The following is a 22,154-nucleotide window of genomic DNA, read 5'->3' as shown; positions in this document are numbered from 1 at the left end:
GCGGCTCTTAGAAATAATGACGGGTCCCAAAACCTCTGCTGTCAAGTCCTTTGCAGCCATTGATCAGAAATGCTGTCCTTGGGGGTTGTTGGTTTGGTTGTTTTTTTTGTACATCTATAAAGGGTCTGTGGGCTTATAGTTCTGCATCAAAGAGCAATGCTGGACCCGGATCAGGGTGCCAGGAAATGCCTTTTCTTGCCAGAAGAAATGGGGAAAGAGAACCCCTTTTGTTCGTGGGGGTTTCAGCGAATTTGGGTGATTTTAATGGGCCTTTCCGTCGCGCGTTGCCAAATTGTGTCATTGGTTGGATTGGAAGCTGGTAGGTCTGTTGGTGAGAAGTGGGCTCCAATTCTTGGTGATGGATGCTACAAGGCATCTGGTGGACTTGCGGGACCATTGTGGTTGGGTTCACACACACTAGTCCTCTGCTAGATTTTGAAATTAAACCATGTTCTTTGTGCTCGCAGTGTATTGAACTATAATCTTACCAGTTTGCATTTGTACTACATGCTGTGTTACAAAAAAAGTATATATATATTTTAACATACACCCGTTTTTTTGCAAACAATTTTTCTGACTATTTTTTTGTACCACTCTTTCTTGGATGATGATGATGATGACGATTATTATTATTATTATTATTATTATTATTATTATTATTATTATTATTATTATTATTATTATTATTATTATTATTATTATTATTATTCCCGAACATCATTGCAAAATTCTCTACCTGTTGAAGAAAGTTTTGATTCACAAACGCAAAAATGAGATAGGTTCGTGTGAAAAATCACCAGATTTCTCCGTCTCTAGGCATGCATGCAAACTTTCTCTGCTCATTTTTCATGAACACTATTTGATTATCTGTGTTTATTTCTTTGGTGTATCGTTCCTCAGTTTAAACAGCCTTAAAGAACTATCTACAAAGCCAAAAAAAAACCCATTCTGTTTTGAGAAGGGACTGGAAAATTTAACTGCAAATCTATACACTTTCTGAATCCCCCCGTCTCCAAAAAACCCTCTATTTGCCTATCCCTTGTCAGTTTGAAATATCTATTATGGTAGAATAGTATATATACTCCACCTTCCCTTAAATGGCCAGAGCAAAGAGATGCTAATAATATATTATGGTATATATTATGCCCCATGTATAGGGTCTTACATGACTTCCACACATACCTTTTGGAGAGGTGAGAATTTCTCTATATTTATTTTCTCCCTATAATTTGCTTACTTTTCTACCATGCAGAGTTAGATCCTTGCAATAATTTCCTTGATTGCACTGATGTATGTTTTTAAAAAGGTGAGAACAAGGAAGATACATTATAAGTAAACAACAAATTCAGCACGAGAGAATTCCAGAATTTAATGTATTTTACGGGGGTGGGGGGTGGGGGGAGAGAAATACAAATCTTTACAATATGGTAAAACAGAGAGACCAAACACTTAGTCATCTAGAATTGTTTGGATATAATTGTGGGTGCATATCTATCCTCCTGGGCAGCTTTGCCAGGGACTTAGGTGTTCTGAGTACTGTCATCTGAAGACGGCAGTAGCTGGGGCAAAGCTGGATTGAGATCACTTGAAATTGTATTCTTGTTTCATCATAGCTCTAATCTGGGAAGTTGTTTGGACAATGAATTGACTTTTCCATAGTATTTTCATATCCTAAAACTAGGCTAAATCTTAAATTAGGAAACTCTTGCCACATAATAACATTTAACCAGCAGCCTTTATTAGACGGACAACATGTATTCACATTGGGATATCATTCTTTATAATGTTTTATAATAAACATGCATTGTCGTTAGTGGTGGAAATGTATAGTTGTACACATCTTGCATTCTACATACAATGCAACCTATGGATTTTATGCAGACTTGTATAATATAAGAGGAAAGGTGTCAAGAACTTTGGCCCTTTTTGTAATTAACTCTTTGTACCAGATTACCAAGAAGTCCTTTGAACCTATGAATAAATATCACAATTTGCCAGAGAAATATAGAAATACCCATAAGTTTACACACTGTTAGTTAGAGCAGGGGTTGCCAACCTTTTGGACCTCAGGGACCACCAAACTCATAATTTTAAGACCACTAATATGAATTTTGACTGATGGTGGCTTGCTGAAGTTGGTGGGAAAGTCGGTCCCATATTCCAGAGCTGCAGTAGTCACAGGACTGGCCCTCTGGTCATCCCGGAGCAGCTACTCCTCCACCTGGGTGCACCGGCCTGCCATGGAGTGGAGAAGCTGCTCCGGGATGACCCAAGGGCCAGTCCTGTGACTACTGCAGCTCTGGAATATGGGACCGACTTTCCCACCAACTTCAGCAAGCCACCCTGGGGAGGATTTCCCTCCCTCGACGTTGGTCTTACCTTCCAATTCCAGCTTGCATGGCTCTACTCAAGGTAAGGTTTGCGCTCAGCCGAAGGGTGGGGACCAGCAGGTGGGCGGGCCATGTGGGTGGCGCAGCCTTGTGTTCCCGCGCAGCCTGGATTAATTGCTTTGGGGGGAGTGCTTTGGGGGAGACATTTCTCTGCGGAGCACCAAAAATTTCTCGCGGACCACCACAGTGGTCCCCGGCCCACCGATTGGAGACCACTGATTTAGAGCATGATCCTTTGATGTTTAAGGGAAGGAGAAACCCTCAAGCATCCCATTGGACATACTTAAAATATTCTTTTGGTTCCTGGCAAGGATTGTATGTGTAGATTTTTATTTGTTTGGTTTGATTCCCTTCTGAATTGATTCTGGATTTGAATTGGTAACTGTCCATGCACAGTTCTTGCGTTTCCCAATAAGCTCCTTCGAGTTTGCTCCCTTACTTGAAATGTCTGAATTAGAATTGCTAGCAGAGTGGTTTCTTCTTTCAGCAATTTTCTGCCAAAGTCCCAAAACAAATGCATTAAAAAGAACCCCAGAAATGTTTTTCCCACAATTCCGTTCCCTCCCCACTTTTTCTCTTTTATGCCAGTTCACCAGAAGGCTTGCAAAAAATTAGGAGGGTAAGGAAAGAGCTAACATGACTCTGATTCATTAAATGAGATGACGGAAATCAACCACATTCCAGAAGTTACTAGCTTTGTACGGTATGTACAGGGCTGTTTTCTGAGAAAAGGCCAAAGGCCTGCTTTCTGTCGTTCCTTTGTTCAAACTCCAAAGTGTTTCATAAATTCTTTTACAGGGTAATACTACAAAAAAGTCAACTTCTCTAGAACATGTTGGGTGTGAACGGCCAGTCATGAGTTCCTCTTTCCTTTTCGTGATGGACATTTGGAGTGGGGGAAACCAGGCAGAGCCAGGCAGAGAATTCATTGAATCCACCTCAGTGGTTTTGGGTTGGCAACGTGCAGGGATTATTTCAGATTAGAGTGGACGTTAAAATAGCTCAACTGTGGCAAAACTGGGGAGTTGTGTGTCCTCTCTCTATCTGTAACCCCAATTTAGAACATAGAATAATAGAGTTGGAAGGGACCATGGAGGTCTTCTAGTCCAACCCCGTGCGCAAGCAGGAGACCCTAAACAATTTCAGGCAAATGACTGTCCAAGTCTCTTCTTGAAAGCCTTCATTGATGGAGTACCCACAACTTCTGAAGACAAGCTATTCCCTTAGTTAATTGTTCTCACTCTTAGGCAATTTCTCCTTAGTTCTAGGTTGGTTCTCTCCTTGATCAGTTTCCATCCGTTGCTTCTTGTCTTGCCTTCAGGTGCTTTGGAGAATAGTTTGACCCCCCTCATCTTTGTAGGAGCCCCTCAAATATTGGAAGACTGCTATCATGTCTCCCCTGGTCCTTCTTTTCTCTAGACCGGCCATATCCAATTATTGCAAGCGTTCTTCATACATTTTATCCTCCAGCCCCTAATCATTCTTGTTGCTCTTCTCTGCCCTCTTTCCAAAGTGTCAACATTTCACAAGGCTTGCTTTTCTCGCAGAATTGTCCTGGTCATAAAAGCCATACATAGCATATGAATAAGACACTTTGACCTCATGCTGGCTGGGGGATTCTGGGAGTTGAAGTCCACAAGTCTTAAAGTGTCCAAGGTTGGACCAACCCTGTGTCAGACTATATAGGGTCATTCTTTGCATACATTTTTTTTTTTAAATAAAGGCACTTTAAATGAGAAGGCCATGGCTTTTGCCACCCGAAGGATGCCAATGAGAGAATCCAGTTGAGATGGTTTTGTGGAACGGAGAGAGGGGAGACCCAGGCCAAACGTCCCCGCTGCTTGTGTTATCATTTATCATTCAAAATAATTATTCTTGTCAGATCCTAAATCAGGAAATTAACAAACCGAGATAAATGAACAGGCTACCCCAGTTTCAGAGTGGGTTGTTTGTTTGCTTTAGGAATAAATTAAGGGCCCGTGAGAGGTGGGTAGAAATTCTTCAGTCATTTTGTGAAAAAGGATCTGGGTTCCACTTTTCAATGTATTTTAGACGTTGCTGTCCCAACCATGGTTGAGATTTACCGGGAATGCTAGCCACTGTGCAGACTGGATTTTGCAGAAGGGGTTTTGTGGTTCGGTTGCAACCCAAGCTCTGAGCCACGATTCCTGTACCAAGACAATCGTTCTGCAGTCTGCATTGTCCGTTGTACCTTTGATGAGTAGAATTCTAGAGAAGGGAGAGGCGAGGAGGAGGAGGAGGCAGAGGCCCACCCGATGCTTAGTGCTGCTGTCCAAATCAAAGCTTCTCCAATTTCAACCTTACTTTGTGCTTCTGCTTTAGTATGTGCACAGGGCAATGGTACCCGCTACTTCTGTGGGTCATTGTTTTCCAACCTTGGCATTCTTCAGAATTGGTGGACTTCTGGCTGAGGAATTCTGGGTGTTGAAGTCCACACCTCCTAAAGTTGCCAAGGTTGAAAAACATTGCTCTGGGTCATTGGTTTCTATTGTTAAAACATTAGAAGTTTCTTCTAACGTTCAATAGGAATGTTGTTTCGGGTAACTTTATGGACAGCGATACAGCAGCACAAACTGTTGGGGAGAGAGGAAGCTTAATTCTGTTTTTTCAAGGTCTCCAAAATTTTCTTTGGTCTAAGTAGGGAATGGCAAGTAATGATTGCAGGGGATTTTTGCTGGCATATTTTGAATAATAACAAAGTTGCTTTCTAATTTCAGGTGTAACTCTTCTCAGGAGGATGTCTTGAACCAAAAGATGATGATTACAAAGATGAGGTGAGTTTTGTTTTCAAAAAACATGGGATTTCCCCCCTAATATTAATAAATAATAACTTAAGACGGCAAACACATATAACACACCCTCTTCCTCCTATTTTCCCCACAACAACCCTGTGAGGTGAGTTGGGCTAAGAGAGAGGGACTGGACCAAAGTCACCTGGGTAGCTTTCATGCATAAGGCAGAACTAGAACTCACCGTCTCCTGGTGATTGGCGCAAAGTCACCCGCCTGGCTTTCATGCCCTCACAGTCTCCCAAGGGCCCGAGTCGGGGAGTTTCATGCTAAGGCGTAACTGGAACTTTCTAGTCTCTTGGTTGGCGCAAAGTCCTTTTTCCTAAAACGCCCTGATTGGGCCAAGAGGGCTGGACCAAATCACCTGGGTACTTTCACATAAGGCAGAATTATAACTAGTGGGATTGGCCACCCCTGGCTTCATGCATCCTCCAGGTTTCTAGCTTGCTTCAAAGCCACGTGGTGCCAATAATTAATTTAGGAGAATAAATTATTGTGTGAACTGAGTCACTGAAGAAGGAACCACAAGCTCGATTCCTAGTGACTTGATTAGAGACGGTCCCCTCTACAGTACTAGAAGGTCTGGGGTGGGATTCTCCCCATGCTGACGCCATTCGGGTCCCACCACTCACAATGTCTATGGAGATTCTCAATCATCCAGTATTTTTTTTTTTCTTCAAAAGGCAATTGGACTTTCTTGGGTTTTTTTTTTCTCTTCCTCCCCCCCCCCCAAAACCTGCTTCTCTTCTCATCCCAGACTCAGTCAAATTTGGGTAGCTGCTGCCCCCTGCTGGGACAACATTTAAATTGGACTCTGAGAACTCAAGAGGATGAGAAACTGAGGTGAGGGCCATGATTTGGTGTTAAATGTGATGCTGTCTTGTGATTCAGGAGCTTGTTATAAAAGATAAATTAAAAAAAAAGGGGGATGAGTTAAATTAAAAGGCGGCAGAAAGATAGTGGATGGATCCCGGAAGGGAACAGGATTTCTCTTTCTCTTCATTCAAAGGCTTTCAAGCAGAAGTGAGAAAAGCACTGTAGATGCCCTGACTTTGAATTTCTGGAGTTGGACTAAATAACCTGCAGCTCCTTCCATCTTTGTATGATGCAGTTGATGCCTAAATAGATGGCAGTGGAGTAGTGAAAGATCCACACCAGAGTATAACAGGCAGTAATGGTTGAACGTTGGAGCAGAGCAAGTCTGCAAATATTTTCTTTTAATTTGGGTTAATTTTAATTAAAATTTTAATTTTTATATTTAATTTAAAAGCCACATTTTTCTATATATCAACCAGGAGGAAGAAGGGGAAGGAAAAGAGTGATCTTGGTATCTTTTTAAACATTTCATAAAGAAATGTTATCTCCTGTAAGAAAAATGTCTTGAAGAATTCGCCAGTCGGTGTCTTTTGTGAACAGTCTCAGAGTCCCACTGCTTTGCTGTTGATGTCCATTAACTGCTGTTAGGAATGGTTTCTAATTTAGAACTTTTAGTCAAAGAAATATCCTTCCCTAGGGAAGAAAGAATTTTTTCAGCAGCGAAATAAAATCTAAATGTTTTTTTATATTCTTTACAGGTGGCAAGAGAAGAAATGAAAAAGAAAACAATATTTCAAGATAAGAGATGGAGGGAAAGGCAGCATCTAAAGGATTTATCCTCCCCTCCCTCACATAACAACTAGTGCTGTAGCCTGCACTATTATTAGACGGATGTCACATTTAGATCCTTTAAAGCTTAAAGCCTTTTAGCCTTGGTCAAAAATGAACCTTTTGATTACAGAATGCAGAGCAGAAAATCTTCCGTATTACTATTCAGCCACTGATGACATCCCCTGACCCTAAATCTCAGACTTACATCCTGGAGAGAGTTGGTGCCAGTTCCGTGCTGTTGCAAAGGGAGCCATGTGGAGAAGTCATCGGGAGTTGAGCACCACCAAAAAGAGCTTTACCTTTTTTATACTAGTGGGTCATGTGGACTTGCCCTTGAGGCTCCTCTCAGCGTATGCTCTGGTTTCAAGTTGATCTGTTCATCATTCGCTGAGGAAATACCTTCATCTTCAACTCTGAACCAGTTGGCCTCTACAACAAGAGCAGGAAACTTGTGTTTACAAGTGGGAAGACGACCTCATTTGCATTTTTGGAGGGTCATCTGGAGGAGAAACTTGAGAGAAAGAAGCATCAGCAAACTCCATGGTGCCTCCTGGACTGGGTTGAGCTCCTGTTCTTTGCCTCAACTCCTGACCACCTAGCAGTTCGAAAGCATGCAAATGCGAGTAGATAAATAGGTACCACTTTGGTGGAAGACAACAGCGTTCTGTGCACCTTTGGCCTATAGCCCATGCTTGGCCACATGACCACTGAAATTGTCTTCAGACAGTGCTGGCTCATTGGCCCTTGAAACAGAGGTGAGCACTGCCCCCTATAGAGGTAGTCGTCGGATTACAACCACAATTCAGCCCAAAATCTCTGTTGCTAAGTGAGACAGTGGTTAAAGTGAGTTTTGCCCCATTTTACATCCTTTCATGCTGCAGTTGTTAAGTGAATCACTGCAGTTGTTAAGTTAGTAAGACAGTTGTTAAATGAATCTGGCTCCTTGAACTTTGCTTCTCAGAAGGTCGCAAAAGAGGATCACATGATCCCAGGAAACACTGCAACCGTCGTAAATATGAGTCAGTTGCCAAGTGTCTGAATGTTGATCACGTTGCCATGGAGATACTGCAATAGTTGTGTGAAAAACGGTCCTCACTTACTTTTTTCAGTGGTCCTTGCAACTTCGAACGGTCACTACATAAACTATTGTAAATCGAGGACTATTTGTAGTCAGCAACGACTAGCGGAGTAAAATCCCTGGGGACTCCTTTACTTTGACCCTTGTGGCACATTTATGAATTTAGATAGGCTTAAGATAACGTTTTGAGAACGGAAAAGAGGTGCATTCAACTGCTTTTTCTTCCATGTGGACTCAGCTTTTGTTTTTATTCTTTCAGCTTCCTTCATCCTGAGAGCGGTTAAATATTTCCCACAGCAAGCTCAGAACTATATTTTGGCTTTTTCAAGAGGATGGCGCGGGGAGGGGAAAAAAAAAAGGCTTTCTCTTCAGGAGTCCTTCCCGTCCCAGCTTCATCGAAACGAAAAGGAAATAGCCACCATGCCTGAATACCTGTCTTCGACGTGTCCAGCTACAAGGAAGTCTTGCCTGGAGCTCCTTCAGGAATCTGGTTTCATATGGTGGTTTAGATTTAAGTACACAATGTCTAGCACCATTTGAAATCAGTGTTTTTGGGGGAAGAATGGCTGCGCGTGGACCGGTCTTGGGAGTCCATAGGCTTCCGATAAAAGCTTCCGCGACCAGCTCGTTTACATTGGATTTATTGCCTCTTCACGTACAGCCTCGGCAGCAAAACTGACTTAATTATTAAGCCAGGTTGGACAATTGAAATGAACCCCTTACAGAAATATACCTGCCTTCTTAGGCAAGTCAGGAAGATACTAGGCCTTGGAAGTTTGTGTGTTTATGCATACTGTGAGAAATGTCATCGACAGATTGATCGCAAATAGGAGAGATTCAGAGCTGATTGCAAGAAAGTCTTAATAAGCTGACTCAGCAGAAAACCTCTCTTTCCAGAACGGTTTCTGGGCCACATTGTCACCATTTAAAATAAACTTAAGTCAAATATTTAGGGCTTGACGTTCCAGAGGATTCTTCCCCAATCCCCAGGTGTGTTGGTGCACCTGGCTGGAGGTTTGTTGGATTTGTATTCCCATGTATCTTTTGGGAAGACCCCAAATTGGAGAAAGATGGCAACCTGAGGCCTAACGGTATATAATGCCAACAGCTGAAATCCCAAACAAGAGCAGGGTTTGTTCTGTTGGTATAATTCATATCCCATTTCTTAGTTGGGGTTTATAAATATGGGAGTGAGGGGTGGTTCTAACCAAAATTACTTCAGAGATTCTCGGTAGCCACGCGTGCAAATTCATGGACTCGCAGATTCCAGTGACCCCTTTAAAGGATAACTGATTTCTTCTGGTGTTCGGAGTCTATTCTTCTTTCTAGCACCATTTGAAATCGGTTATAGTGATTGGGGAATGTCGACCCGGAGAACTGGTGTTGGTGGCAAGACCTTGACGTGGAAGCTGAAACGCTTCCCACCAGCCGGCCTTTGGGATTACGAGAGAAAAGTGGCAACTTCGTGGTTCTCCTCTTCGAAGGGACACAAGGAACAGCAGTCATGTGGTTGTGAAACCAATTACAGTGAAGGCTGCACTTTGCAGCAGTGGGAGATCGTCTGTCTCTTGAGTGTGTGCAGCATTCAGGGAGAAAACAAGCCATGACTCATGTCAGGAACAAGCCCATCGCCAAGAGCAATGACTCAATAGAATAACAGAGCTGGGAGGGACCTTGGAGGTCTTCTAGTCCAACCCCCCTGGCCAGGCAGGAGAGCCTATATCGTTTCATGGATTTCTTGGATGCTGCTGTGGAGGAAAGAAAAGGACACACTGGAATAATATCTCCAGCTAAATTCCTCTGCTTTCACACAAGTGTCATTCAGCAAAACAGGAACCACACACTCTGCAATGTGTGTGACTGGCCACGGGTACAGCAGGGGCTAATTTACGTTACTCACTTCACTGAGGTGTCCCTTACCGAAGCCATGCAGCAGAAAAGGTTCAGCTGCACACTATTGCACATTGGTAAGGCTGCTGAGGGTGTTGACGGAAGACGGAGCAAGCAGCGTATTGCGGAATGAGGCAACCCAGCCTTTTCTAATTGGTTGCTTTTCAGATGGTTAAATGAAGACTCAATCATCCAGGCCCAAAGTATCTAAAAGGGAGGGAGGGAGAGACAGAAAAAGGGGGGAAAGACACACACACACACACACACACACACACACACACACACACAAGAGACAGAGAGGGAGGGAAGGTAGCATGATGCCCACCTTAGACCACGTTACATGGATCTGAAGCCTCCTCGTGAAAAAGCTGCTGCAAATCCTGGCTTGGTCCAATGACACTGCGGAGTAGGCAGTGAACAAGGCTCCCGCAGGTCCTCAACAGGAATCATTGTATGCACGGATGTGGCAGGAAAGTGGGGTGGCCTTTTCCTTGGGTGCAAAAAAGGGGGCTTGGCCTCATTGCCTTCCAGCCTCTCCAACCAGAACAGGATTGGAAGATGGTTCTTGATTGGGGCCCCTTGATCCTTTCAGATGCATTCAGGATTCAGAGCTTTTCTTTGAAGATACGATGCGATATCCAAGACTTATTTCCTGCCTGCATATATATATAAATATATAAAGTTTAGGTAGTAATTACAGCCTCTAGGCACAAGGGGGAGCCAGAGTTTATAGGAGAGTGATTGTGAACACTCTGCCTGTTTTAAGATTGACTTAGTTGTGTGCTTGTGACACCACAGCTTGCTGAAAATACCATACTTTCCTGGTTTATATGTGAAAACTCTTACTTTGTACCTCCGCACAATATATTTATCTCTACTGAGCCGACCCATTTTCTGAATCCAAATAGCACATTGAACAAAGTGGCAGTTCCCGTAACATATTAAGCTAGAGATAATCATCATCATCTAAGATTAATTAAACTTGGTACATGAATCCTGGCCTGCAAACCACAATGACTGAACCATCACATTGGCTGAGTGCTGTATAAAATAGGCCACGTCTTACAGCCAAGGTGGTTTTTCTTCCAAAGGCAACTGGACTTTCTTGTTGCTTTTTTCTTTGAAAACATTTTGCTTCTCGTCCAAGAAGGTTCTTCAATTCATAACAACCATGACCTGGATGATTTGAGAGTGGGAAAAATTTTGCATCTGGGCAAAGGTTCATTTAAGCATCATATTGATTTTAATCCAATTTAACTGGAATTGGCTTTCTAATTGTAATTCAACAAAACTGAGCAGGAATGGGGCATTTCTGGATAGTTTTAAGGACAAGAGTCTGTAGTGTTACTCCACTTTTAAAATATTTGTTTCCTATAATACACACTTAAATTGAAAATTGCTACAGGGGCATTGCGAAGTTACATCATTGTGCCTGTGTCAACAGGTTAGCATCCTTGTGATTTTGCAGGAGGCACAAATGGTTTCCAGCATGTCCTTAGTTTGAATTGCACACTGTTATTGCAGAGAGGCAAATACGGTGAATATTTGTTTATGACATCTGGAATTTGATTGATTATTAAATGTGTACATGGCCCAACTCCCAGCAACTCTGGGCAGTTCACAAGTAACACATACACACACCAATGCAATAATAAAAAGAACAAAAGATGGCAACAACCAAAAGCAGACACACTATCCAAATGAACCCAATCTATGGCATCTGATTAAGAAGGCAGATAAGAGGGAAGATGATGCAGAGCAGATCAAAATCACAAATACAGTCAGCTATCTCGAGACTTTTAAGAATTGGGCAAGTTTTGAAACTATAAAAGCAACAAATCACATCCACCGTTCAAAACTTAACACATCAGGGTATTCAAAGAAAAGACAAGCACCCCAAGTCAGAGACAAAGGCCTGAGTGTTAAAGGAAGTTTTAGCCTCTTCCTACTCTCACAAAAGCAGATCTTGGGTCATCTTCAGAAGCTCAACGCAAGAAGCTTCAAGACAATACAGTTAATATTATGTAGCCTGCCATGGAAGGGTTGGTGGGTCATCCATGAAAATGGCTTTAACAGGTGCCCAGATGTTTTCACTGGAAATTTGGGAAGGGGGGCAGTGGGATGGATGGAGACACCTCAGTCACCATTCTTTCAAACTTTGTATTCCTCATTTGAAATGTTTTCAAAGAAAAATCCAAGAAATTCAAGTTACCTTTTTGGGGGGAGGGAGTTTCTTGGAGCAACATGTGTTGCACTCCTTGGCTGCTTGATATCCTCCTGGACCAGACCAGCTCCAGCCCATTCCATTTCTCTTCATCTTGGTTCTTCAAGCCTCAATCTACACACACACGCACACACTTTGTTCAGAGATTACTCCTGAATCTTTTGCAACCCTCAAATTGTCCAGCTAAGAGGAATCTCAGCTGAGCAAAGTGCAAAACACAAAAATATACAGAAAACAAGAAAGAAAAGAATATAGTGAAGAGAGGAAAGAAATAAAGAAGATAGAGACTGTTTAGGATGTATGATAGCACAAGAAGAGAAAAGGATCAATCACTGCCAAAGAAATGTACAAGCGAAATAGCAGTAAAAGTACATTGTAGTGGTGACTTGTAGTGATGAATATAGAGACAATGAATGAGGATACAGGAGGAAACGTCAAGGATGTGGATACAAATCAGACATCAGAACTTCTGTCAAGAAAAGCTGTCAATCAGTGGCTCCTATATAGGGTGGTTTCTTCAAGCAGAAGCTAGCTATCTAGTAAGGATATCCAAATATGAAGAGATTAAGTCTAATTCTAGGATCCTTTGAATTTAAAGAACACATTTTTAAATTGATCTTAGCAGTTGGGCAAGTAATTTAAGCTATAACATTTCTGCACAACCAGCAGATTCAATTCAGCACACTGCTAAGGGAATATATCACAAAGAAAATCAAAATATTACTTGGGAGTCTTGCCAAAATGTTCTATTCACATTTTCCCCCACTTTGAATTCAATGGCTTGCCTCCTGGGGATATTCCAAGTGAATGCATTTGTCTGTCCCACTCCATTCTTATCCTCCTTATCTCCCTGAAATGGCCATCCTAGAGAATATATCAACCTTTGTAGTGGATGTGGAGAGATTAAATCTTGATTATTTGTAGGATTGCCAGAACAGGCTATGTTCTAAAGAGCCAGACTGGACTCTTCAGCAGAAGGTTAAAAGTATGTAAATTGCAATTACTGAAAATAGGGTTGTCGGCAGCGGAGAATACTCCTAAAGGACTATTCAAGATTTATTTCTGGTACAACTGTTGTCACTTCCTCTTGTTTCCCTGCTTTTCAGTCACATTTATGAACTCTAAATTCTTAAAAGAAGAACGAGGGGGAAAAAAGCCCTCGTGGAATGAATTTTTCCACCAGCCTTATTTATTACATCCTTGTGGGTAAAATCAGAGGTGTCGTCTTCTCATGATGCCCTTTTGGAAAAAAAAGGAGGTGGATTATGGCAAAGATGAGGAAATCCCAGTTTGTGATGCCCCCTCATCCACAGAAGTCCCTTGATGGGCTTTGGCCAGTTCCTCCCCATCGGTCAAGAGCCTGGGTGGTGGAGGAGGGAACGGTCTAAGGGGAGAGCCAGCTTGAAGCCTACCTCCACCTTGACTTTAGCTCAGTGAGTGTCTCTCGATCCTATTTCACAGGGAGTATGTGGGAAAATGAAGAGGAAGAGGAAAAGTTAGGTATCTTTAGCTCCCAACCAAAGGCTGGATATGAAACATAAATAGGTTTCTGATTTCCAAAGCTTCCGTCTACGACAGTGATTGGCAACTGAGAGTCCTCTACATGATAAGAGCAACCATGACATCTTGACGATAGCAGCGTTACTTATTCAGTCATGTCCAATCCTTGGCGATTCTTTGGTCCAGGTCTCCACGTCTCGCAATCTTGCACTGCTTCTTTGAGTTGATCTGTGTTCTAGTGGGTGTCAGCTTTGATGGTCTTCAGCCGCCGTGTTCTTTAGTGACCTGCCTTCATCCATAACTGAATAAATGGCCAAGATCCTAGCAGGTGGAAGTCATCATTTCTGGATTAAAGCAGATGTTCTAAAGTTGCCAAGACTGGATGAGAACAGCTGTCTCTCTCCAGTGGCCTGAGCCCACTCCCTCCAACCTGGCAGAGAAGGCATGCTTGTGGGTGCTTTCAGTTAGGGGGGGTGTCTACATCTGGTAGGTACCTTGTCTGCCATGATGCCTACCTTGTGGAGCATTTACCCCTCCTGAAGTTAGATTGGCCCTCGGATTTTTCAGAAGGCCCTCAAGACCTGGAATTTCTACCAGGCCTGGGGCACCCCAGGACCAAAGATCTCTCCCCGTGACCCCTTTGCTGAGGGAGCTATTTCTATCCTCCCTTTGCCCAGGGTTAGAAGTTTTGTGGTTTTGCTAATTATTACTGAGATATTTTCTATTTTTTATCGATTTTACATTGGCGGATTTGTTTATTGTGCACTGTCAGAGTCTTCTTTGGGGGAGATGGCCCGCAATATAAATTTGATTAATAAATCAATAAATACATTCTTGGAGAGAGATCTCACAAGCAAGATACCTACCGTGTCTCCAGACGTAATGGTCTCACAAGTTTTGGGGCAACAACAGCAGCAGCAAAAGGTGGGATACTGCTGCCATCCTGTGAAACCTTCTGAGATCTAAGGTTATAGGTTGGTATTTGGATAGTCCTATTTTTTTTTAAAAAAATAGTCTTACTGAATGAGTATGTGATGAATCTATTGATATTATTTCTGGCTTATTAGTTCTGCAGTCAAGGAGCAAAAGGTTAATTAACGTGCTCAGCTGAGGAATTGGTGAATCTCTGGATTTTGCTTTTTCTCACAATTGTGCCTCTTAATTTCAAATTCTTCCCATTTGTAGGAAGGAAAATTGTGCACATATTGATGAGTTCAAAATAAACCAACTATGTTCTTGTGAATCCAGATCAAATTCAACGATCACATATATTTCACTCATGGAGGACTAGTTTGGGGACTGTAGTTCTTGCATTTAAGAAGCATAATAGATGCCATAATAGATGCCATAAACTTCTTCAAAATTTAGCACTAATTTTGCTCTTCATATTTCTCAACTACAAAAATTGCAAAAAAAAAGGGGGGGGGGGAGGAAGGGAGAAGACAGGTGTTCTGTGGCATGCATGAACCCGTCTCCTTCAGCCACCAATTTTGCAACTTTGGCAACTCTGGCTTAAAGTTTGAGTGGCCTGCTAACTCCAGGCCTGAAGTGCGAATGGCCCCTGGGACTCTGCTGCCATTGTTAAAGACGAGAAAGCTCTAAAAAAAAAACTGACAATTTTTGTGAGCACCACAAGTGAGCCCAGAATTTTGCATTCTGAATTGGAAAAACCAAGAGTGTAAGAGCCTTTTGCAATCCTTTTTGGAGAGAGCCTTTTTCTTCCCTATCTAAATTTTTAAACTCTATTACAAATAAACAGATGTGTCAAGTTTTTTTTTAAAAGAAGCCCAACAACTTAATAAAAATTTCCCTTCCCTCCAGGTTCCTAATCAATGGAAAACAAAGCACATTACAATCAGGCTGGCGCTATCTTCCCCTTTAATGCTGCACCCAGGTTTTCTGATATGCGCATCCAGATGAGATTCTGGTACATAAGTTCCTCCAGCTTGAATTGCAAACCTTGAGGTGAACTAGGGATTTCTTTCTTAAAAAAATATTATCAGGACTGATGTTTTAGAATTTAGATTCAAGACTCATCCTTGCATTTAATGCCTTTCCAAAATTGCTGGGGGCAATCTTCTGTTCCTTTATAAATCCTAGTTGTGGAGGGACTTTTCACAGCCTGGACTTCCTTCTCAAACTTCAGACTTGTCCATGCCGTTCTCACCATCACCTTCTCCCGCTCCAAGGATTGCACAGCCAAAGGTGAGTCTTGCACCCTTAAAGTGTGTTTTCAGTGTGTTCAGAATAGCTGCTGTATATCATAGCCCTCCTGTACTTCTGAATAACTATTCAAACTCGGATGGATTCTTTGGCTGAACCGTTTGGCCATATTTATACTTTTGGGTAATTGGTGCTAACTGGCTTGATGATAGACCCACTTCATTGTTTCCTTGCCAGTCAAACTAGGTTGCAATTCAGAAAATAATTAAGAGAAATAAGCTCTACAAATGAGCATCTCTTGTTTTCCAGTACTGTGCAAACAAAGGCTGGGTTTATATAACGGCCCTTGGTAGCTTGCTTTTTCCCACAGGATTCCCTGAATCAGAAACAAACCAAATAGCTGTCTGAGCTCTTTTGAACATACTAAGCCACAAGAAAGCTAACCAAAGCTAAAACTAACAACCTTTGGAAGTTGTACGAATGCAGCCATAGATATTTAACTGGCGTGGTTTTGCACGTTTAAGGGAAGAAGCTGTAGAACTAGGATGGGTGAGTTGGGGGTTCAGTTCAGGGCATCTAGAATGAATGGCAGCTCAACTTCAGGTGAACGTTACAATTCGAGCTTCTCAGGTCACTGATCCCACAGTCAAATGCTCTTTCCATTTGGACTTCTTTTTCCCCCTACATGGAGTTAGCATCATTGGTCACTGCAATCTATGTATTGGATGATGATGTTATCCAGTCAGTTGTGCCTGACTTTGATGATTCTCTGGGCCAATCTTCTCTCCACGTCTTCCAATCTTGCACTACTTCCTTGAGTTGTTCTGTGCCCTGGCTGGTGTCAGCTTTGTTCTATATATTCAAGGAAGATAATACTGGGGTTTACTGCTATACAGTAAAGATCTGCTTCCTATACAGGTAGTTCTCAAGTTACGACCACAACTGAGCCCAAAAGTTATCTTGCTAAGTGAAACATTTGTTAAGTGAGTTTTGCCCCACTTTAAGACTTTTCTTGCCACAGTTGCTAAGTGAATCATTGCATTTGGTAAGTTAGTAAGCCTGTCGTTAAGTGAATCTAGGCTTCCTCATTGACTTTGCTTGTCAGAAGGTTTGCAAAAGCGGATCATGTGACCCAAGGACCCTGCAACCGTCATAAATATGAGTCAGTTGCCAAGCATTTTGATCATGTGACCATGGGGATGCTGCAAAGGTCGCAAGTGTGAAAAATGGACATAAGTCACTTTTTTTCAGTGCTGTAACTTTGAACCGTTCCCAAATGAACTGAACTGACTCATCAATTTCCTGGTCAGGACAGGGATCCCAATCAAAGCACCCCAGTGGGTATTGTCCAGCCTCTCATGAGTGACTCCAACAAAGGGGAGGCCAACCACCTTTCTGGGTGGAGGTGGAGAACCTACAACCTCATCCGTGGACTGTTCCTTGATTGTGCAGCTCATGGTCAGAGCTTATTTCAGCAAGCAGGACAATGTTTTTCTGAATCGCAACCTGGACATTCATTATTTCTCTCTAGGATCATAGAAAAGAGTCCTTGACCGTCCTTCCTGCATCCACATACCATCATCTTTCCCCTAAGTTGTGATACTGTTCAGAGATTCCTTCTTAGTGCCCCAGAGTTCTGGAGTTGATAACTTTGTAGGAGGAGGGCCACGTTAATCGGCAGGGACAACAAATCCAGAGGAATCTGTCAGCCCCCTTTCCAACTAACAGAATTGTTTAAAAGCATCAGCTTTCATGAGTTGCAGATCATTTCATTGTATGCATAGTGAGATAAGAGTTGGAAGACACTTAGTTCATGTCTATCTGTTCTTCTCTTGTCATGTTAAGACAAATTACAAAATAACTTGAGTTGGAAGGGACCTTGGGGGTCTTCTAGTCCAACCCCCTGCACAACAGGAGACCCTATAGCATTTCAGACAAATGATTGTCCAATCACTTCTTGAAATCCTCCAGTGATGGGAGCACCCACAACTTCTGAAGGCAAACAGTCCCACTGATCAATTGTTCTGTCAGGAAAGAAAAATGGGAAGACACAGAATATTACTTAACATGGAATAGATTTTACAAGTGGTTAGAGATAAGAGGTAGAAATTAGATGAAGAAAGATTATTGCTATGTATGAATTAAATATAAAGAGGGTTTATAATTGCAAATACGCCAATATAATCAACAGAATCACAAATGAGCTAGTACGAAGAGAAATCTAGTTAAAACTATTCTGTTACACTATTATTATTATTGTTTTTAGTATATGTGTTAATATTCCTGTTTGTTCTTTCTTTGCTTTTCTGTAAATGATATGCCCTCACAATACACTGTATTCAAAATGTTTATGAATTAAAAAAAATACTTTAAAAAGGAAAGAAAAATTGGGCATTTTTCCTTCTCCCCACAAACAAAAAAGTGTGAATGTGAATGTCAAGAAACATACAACAGGGTAGAAAAGAAAGCAGTGGCGCTATTGGCAGTGGTGGAGGAAACGGGTTCTTGCTCATCATTGTGTGAAGCCATAAACTCTTTTAATCAATGCTTTGCCCAGGTAGGAGGGCAAAGGTGTCTGGTGAGGATTTTGACGGCCATCTTCCTTCCAGGCCCAGAGCTTCACAAGCCATGTTGTTGCTGTCATCCCTGCTTTTGATGGTTGCCTGCTTTCCCCTGGCTGCAAAAGCTGAAGTGGTCCAAGACTTCAAGAACTGCCTTGAGTTCTTTTTGGATAAGTTACCACCCGGAGATGCTCTGACGCCGGGCAACCCTGCAAGGATTTGCCAGTTTTACAACAACGCCTACCGTTTTGCCACCATGTATGACCGAGAGAAGCGCATCCCCATATACTCCGCTTACAAATGCAAGCCCGGACAAGGTCCCAGATACCGAGGTTGGATGATTGAGCCTCAGGTAAAGGCATGTTTTCCCCTCACCTCTCTGGGTCTAGAGATGGTCTGCTTCATACTGTTTCTAGCTGTTGACCCATCTAGCTCTGTCTTTCTCAATCTCCACGGCTTTAAGCTATGTGGACTTTTCGGTTCTGAAGATGTCCAGAATTCCCCAGCCGTGAGGGGTCCTTGGTGCTCTCTAAACTTGGTGGTCTTCTTGCAGACATTTCATTATCCAAACTCTGCAACCTCATCTTTGCTCTGATGATGTTGCCTAGTTGGGTGATGAAACGTCTGCAAGAAAACTACCAAGCTCAGAGAGTATCAGGGACCCCTCATTTCAACCCTGAGCTACCAATATTCTGTTTTATTGATTCCCCAACCAGTATGCAGAGAATTTGGTCTTATGTTCTAGGAAGGCAGAGTCTGACATAGATCAATCATCTATCTAGCTGTATCTATCCTCTATCCTTTCTCTCTCCCACTCCTTCCCTCCCTCTCCCTTTTCCTCTTCCTCCCTCCTCCCTCCCTCCCCCATATTGCTGACATCACCAACCAAGAATATTGGGGTGCTTCCCTTTATCAGAAGTGTTAAAGTGAAGACTGAAAGGCAATTTATTTGGGTGGTTTTAATTTGGATCCCTTGCATTGAAAGAGATTTTGGATTCCATCACCTCACTTCTATCATTTCTATGTGCCTAACATTCTATAATAGTCCAGGTTCTTCCTTCGAAGCTCTCCTTGGTTGATTCCCCCTAACCTGGGTTGCTGTTGCGTTTTTCCATTGAGCTACTAACTCTGTTCCATGTGTTTTCCAGCTTGTAGATCCCACTTTAGGCAAGAGCATGGAGGACGAGCGTCAAGCCAACATTCCTGCTGATATGATTAAAAAGAGCCAGGCCATTTTTGAAGATTACACCCAATCCTTAAGTATTGAAAAGGGACACTTGAATCCAGTGGGCCATCAGCCTGATGAAGACAGTCGAGCTGCCACTTCCACCTTGACTAATATCGTGCCCCAGTTCAGCAAACAGAACCAGGATGCCTGGGCAAAGTACGAGAACCATATCCGAAAGGAAGCTCAGGCCTGCCTTGACATGTATGTCATTGCGGGGGTTGTCCCAGGAAAGGAGTATATCTCGGAGCACCGGCTCAATAAACCTAGCCACATCTGGTCCGCAGCGTGCTGTGTGAAGGATAAGAAGAAGAGGGCTTCATGGGCAGCCATTGCAAAAAACAGTGAGAATGAAGTAAAAGAATGGAGCTTGGAGAAACTACAGAAAATTCTTGCTGAACTCTATGGGCGGGAGAACATTGATCTGTTCAACAGCTCCTGTTAAGAGATACCCAATTGGATCATGGGCGTGCATGAGAGACTGAGCTAGCCAATGGCAGATAGAATAGATCACTGAATGATTCTGTGAGCAACTCAATCTGCCTGCCTGCTTTGCCTGATTTTGGGTAAAAGTTGCTCTTTTTTTAAATAAAAAATTCAATATTTACATACATGGTGTGTTTTGAGTTAATTTTGTGAGTTTGCTTGCTAGCAAATTTTATGTGACAGACTGAGCTAGCCAATGGCAGATAGATAGATTTCTGAATGAATCTGTGATTCTGTGAGCAACTCAATCTGCCTGCCTGCTTTGCCTGATTTTGGGTAAAAGTTGCTCTTTTTTATAAAAAATTCAATATTTATATATTTATAATATTTACATAGAAGCCATGCCCAGCCAGTCACATGACCACCAAACCACACCCACAAATTAGGCCACACCCACAGAACCGGTTGGTGGTCCCTGGGATTTAAAATTATGAGTTTGGTGGTCCCTGAGGTCCCAAAGGTTGGCGACCCCTGTTCCAAGGCACCTGAAGGCCAGAAAAGAAACAATGGATGGAAACTGAACAAGGAGAGATTCAACCTGGAAATAAGGAGAAATTTTCTGACAGTGAGAACAACCAATCCATGCCTTCAGAAGTTGAGGGAGTTTCATCCCCTGAAGCTTTCAAGAGGAGATCGGACTGCCATTTGTCAGAAATGGTTTTAGGGTCCCTTCCAACTCTGTTAATCTGTTAGATTCCTCTTTTTATAAGAGCGTCTTTGGAAAACCTTACCTTTTCCCTCTGTCTTTCCTTTCCTTTTTCCTTCCCTCCCTCCTTTTCCTTTCCCAATCATCCCTTCCCCTCCCTCTTGCCTACCTTTTTCCTTTCCCTTTCTTTCCTCCCTCTCTTTCTTTTTCTCTTCCATTTCCTTCTGCTCTTCCTTATCTATTCACCACTTCCATTCCCTCCCCATCCCTGTTCTTTTTCGCCTTTCTTCTGCTTCTTCATTTTCCTCATCTGAGGCCACTCCTGTGAAACTCTTCTCGGTTCCTAAGAGTCTGTTGGGGAAAACTTTCCACTTCCCTTCCCTTCCCTTCCCTGTACTTCCTTTCCTTTCCTTTCCTTTCCTTTCCTTTCCTTTCCTTTCCTTTCCTTTCCTTTCCTTTCCTTTCCTTACCTTTCCTTTCCTTTCCTTTCCTTCCCTTTCCTTCCCTTCCCTTCCCTGCCCTGCCCTGCCCTGCCCTGCCCTGTACTTCCTTTCCTTTCCTTTCCTTTCCTTTCCTTTCCTTTCCTTTCCTTTCCTTTCCTTTCCTTTCCTTTCCTTTCCTTTCCTTTCCTTTCCTCTCCTCTCCTCTCCTCTCCTCCCCTCCCCTCTCCCCTCTCCTCGGTGTCCCTTCCAATTCTGTTAATCTGTTATAAAATGAAATATATTTCCCTATATACACATGCTTTGCTTTTATATTTTTGACATGCTCCATTGCTAAGCCTTTTTATATTTTTATCTTATGTATATGCCTTTTATATTATTATGACGTTCGGGGGGAGGGTGTTGTTATATCTCTTTGGAAAAGTGGTAGTATATGATGAGCTTAGAAAGAGGCCCTGATGAGGGGATGCTGCATTCCTTAACAATGCCACGTGGGCAGCCAAAGTAAGAGGTACGGAGTGGTACGGATGAGAGCATAACAAAAGGAGCAGGGGTGGGATTCTACCAGTTCGCACCTATTCGCTAGAACCGGTTGTTAACATTCTAAGCAGTTCGGAGAACCGGTTGTTAGAAGAAATTACTGGCCTAATCCTGTAAGGAAGGCAGGAAGGAAACATTCTGGTGTTGCTTACAGAAACTGCCTCTCCGTTAACCCTTATTACGTTCTTGGCAGGACTAGACTTCCTGTCTCAGGAACTTCTCTGGAGTTTTTTTTCCCCTTCCTTTGCTGGTACTTTGCTTGTGTGGAGTGACCATTCAAAGTTACAATGGCACTGAAAAAAGTAACTTATGACCATTTTTCACACTTATGACTATTGCAGCATCCCCACAGTCATGAGAGGCCAGACAAGGAGATGTGTGCCTCGATGTGAGTGATATTGAGTTGGCCACACCCAGCCAATAACATGACCACCAAGCCACACCCACCAACTGAGCCACGCCCACAGAACCGGTTGTTAAAAATATTGAATCCCACCCCTGGAAAGGAGACAATTCTCCCTGGAGACATCCTGGGTTTAGCTGCAATACCTGAG

General features: G+C 42.6%; 1 protein-coding gene across 10 annotated transcripts in view; it reads left to right on the top strand.

The window, feature by feature from the left end:
• Positions 1–20,097, top strand: part of LOC113425383 (endonuclease domain-containing 1 protein-like) — a 132,019-nt gene extending 111,922 nt beyond the window's left edge. For 7 of the 10 annotated variants that reach the window (XM_087968878.1, XM_087968882.1, XM_087968877.1 and 4 more), the window contains 4 exons: positions 5,129–5,185; positions 6,775–13,771; positions 13,805–18,615; positions 19,412–20,097. In XM_087968878.1, coding sequence (XP_087825004.1) covers positions 18,247–18,615; positions 19,412–19,933 — 891 coding nt within the window. In that variant the 5' untranslated portion in view covers positions 5,129–5,185; positions 6,775–13,771; positions 13,805–18,246 and the 3' untranslated portion in view covers positions 19,934–20,097. Of the gene's footprint in view, positions 1–5,128; positions 5,186–5,883; positions 6,044–6,774; positions 13,772–13,804; positions 18,616–19,411 lie in introns of those variants that run through there. The other 3 variants (XM_087968884.1, XM_087968879.1, XM_087968883.1) reach the window with 3 other exon arrangements.
• The last annotated feature ends 2,057 nt before the right edge of the window (positions 20,098–22,154 follow it).

The sequence above is a fragment of the Notechis scutatus genome, chromosome 6, assembly GCF_049901735.1.
Source record: "Notechis scutatus isolate UNSWTSFEM ecotype Mainland chromosome 6, rNotScu1.2, whole genome shotgun sequence".
Taxonomy (NCBI): domain Eukaryota; kingdom Metazoa; phylum Chordata; class Lepidosauria; order Squamata; family Elapidae; genus Notechis; species Notechis scutatus.
The sequence above is the reverse complement of the archived record's forward strand: the minus strand, read 5'-3'. Positions and strand labels throughout refer to the sequence as shown.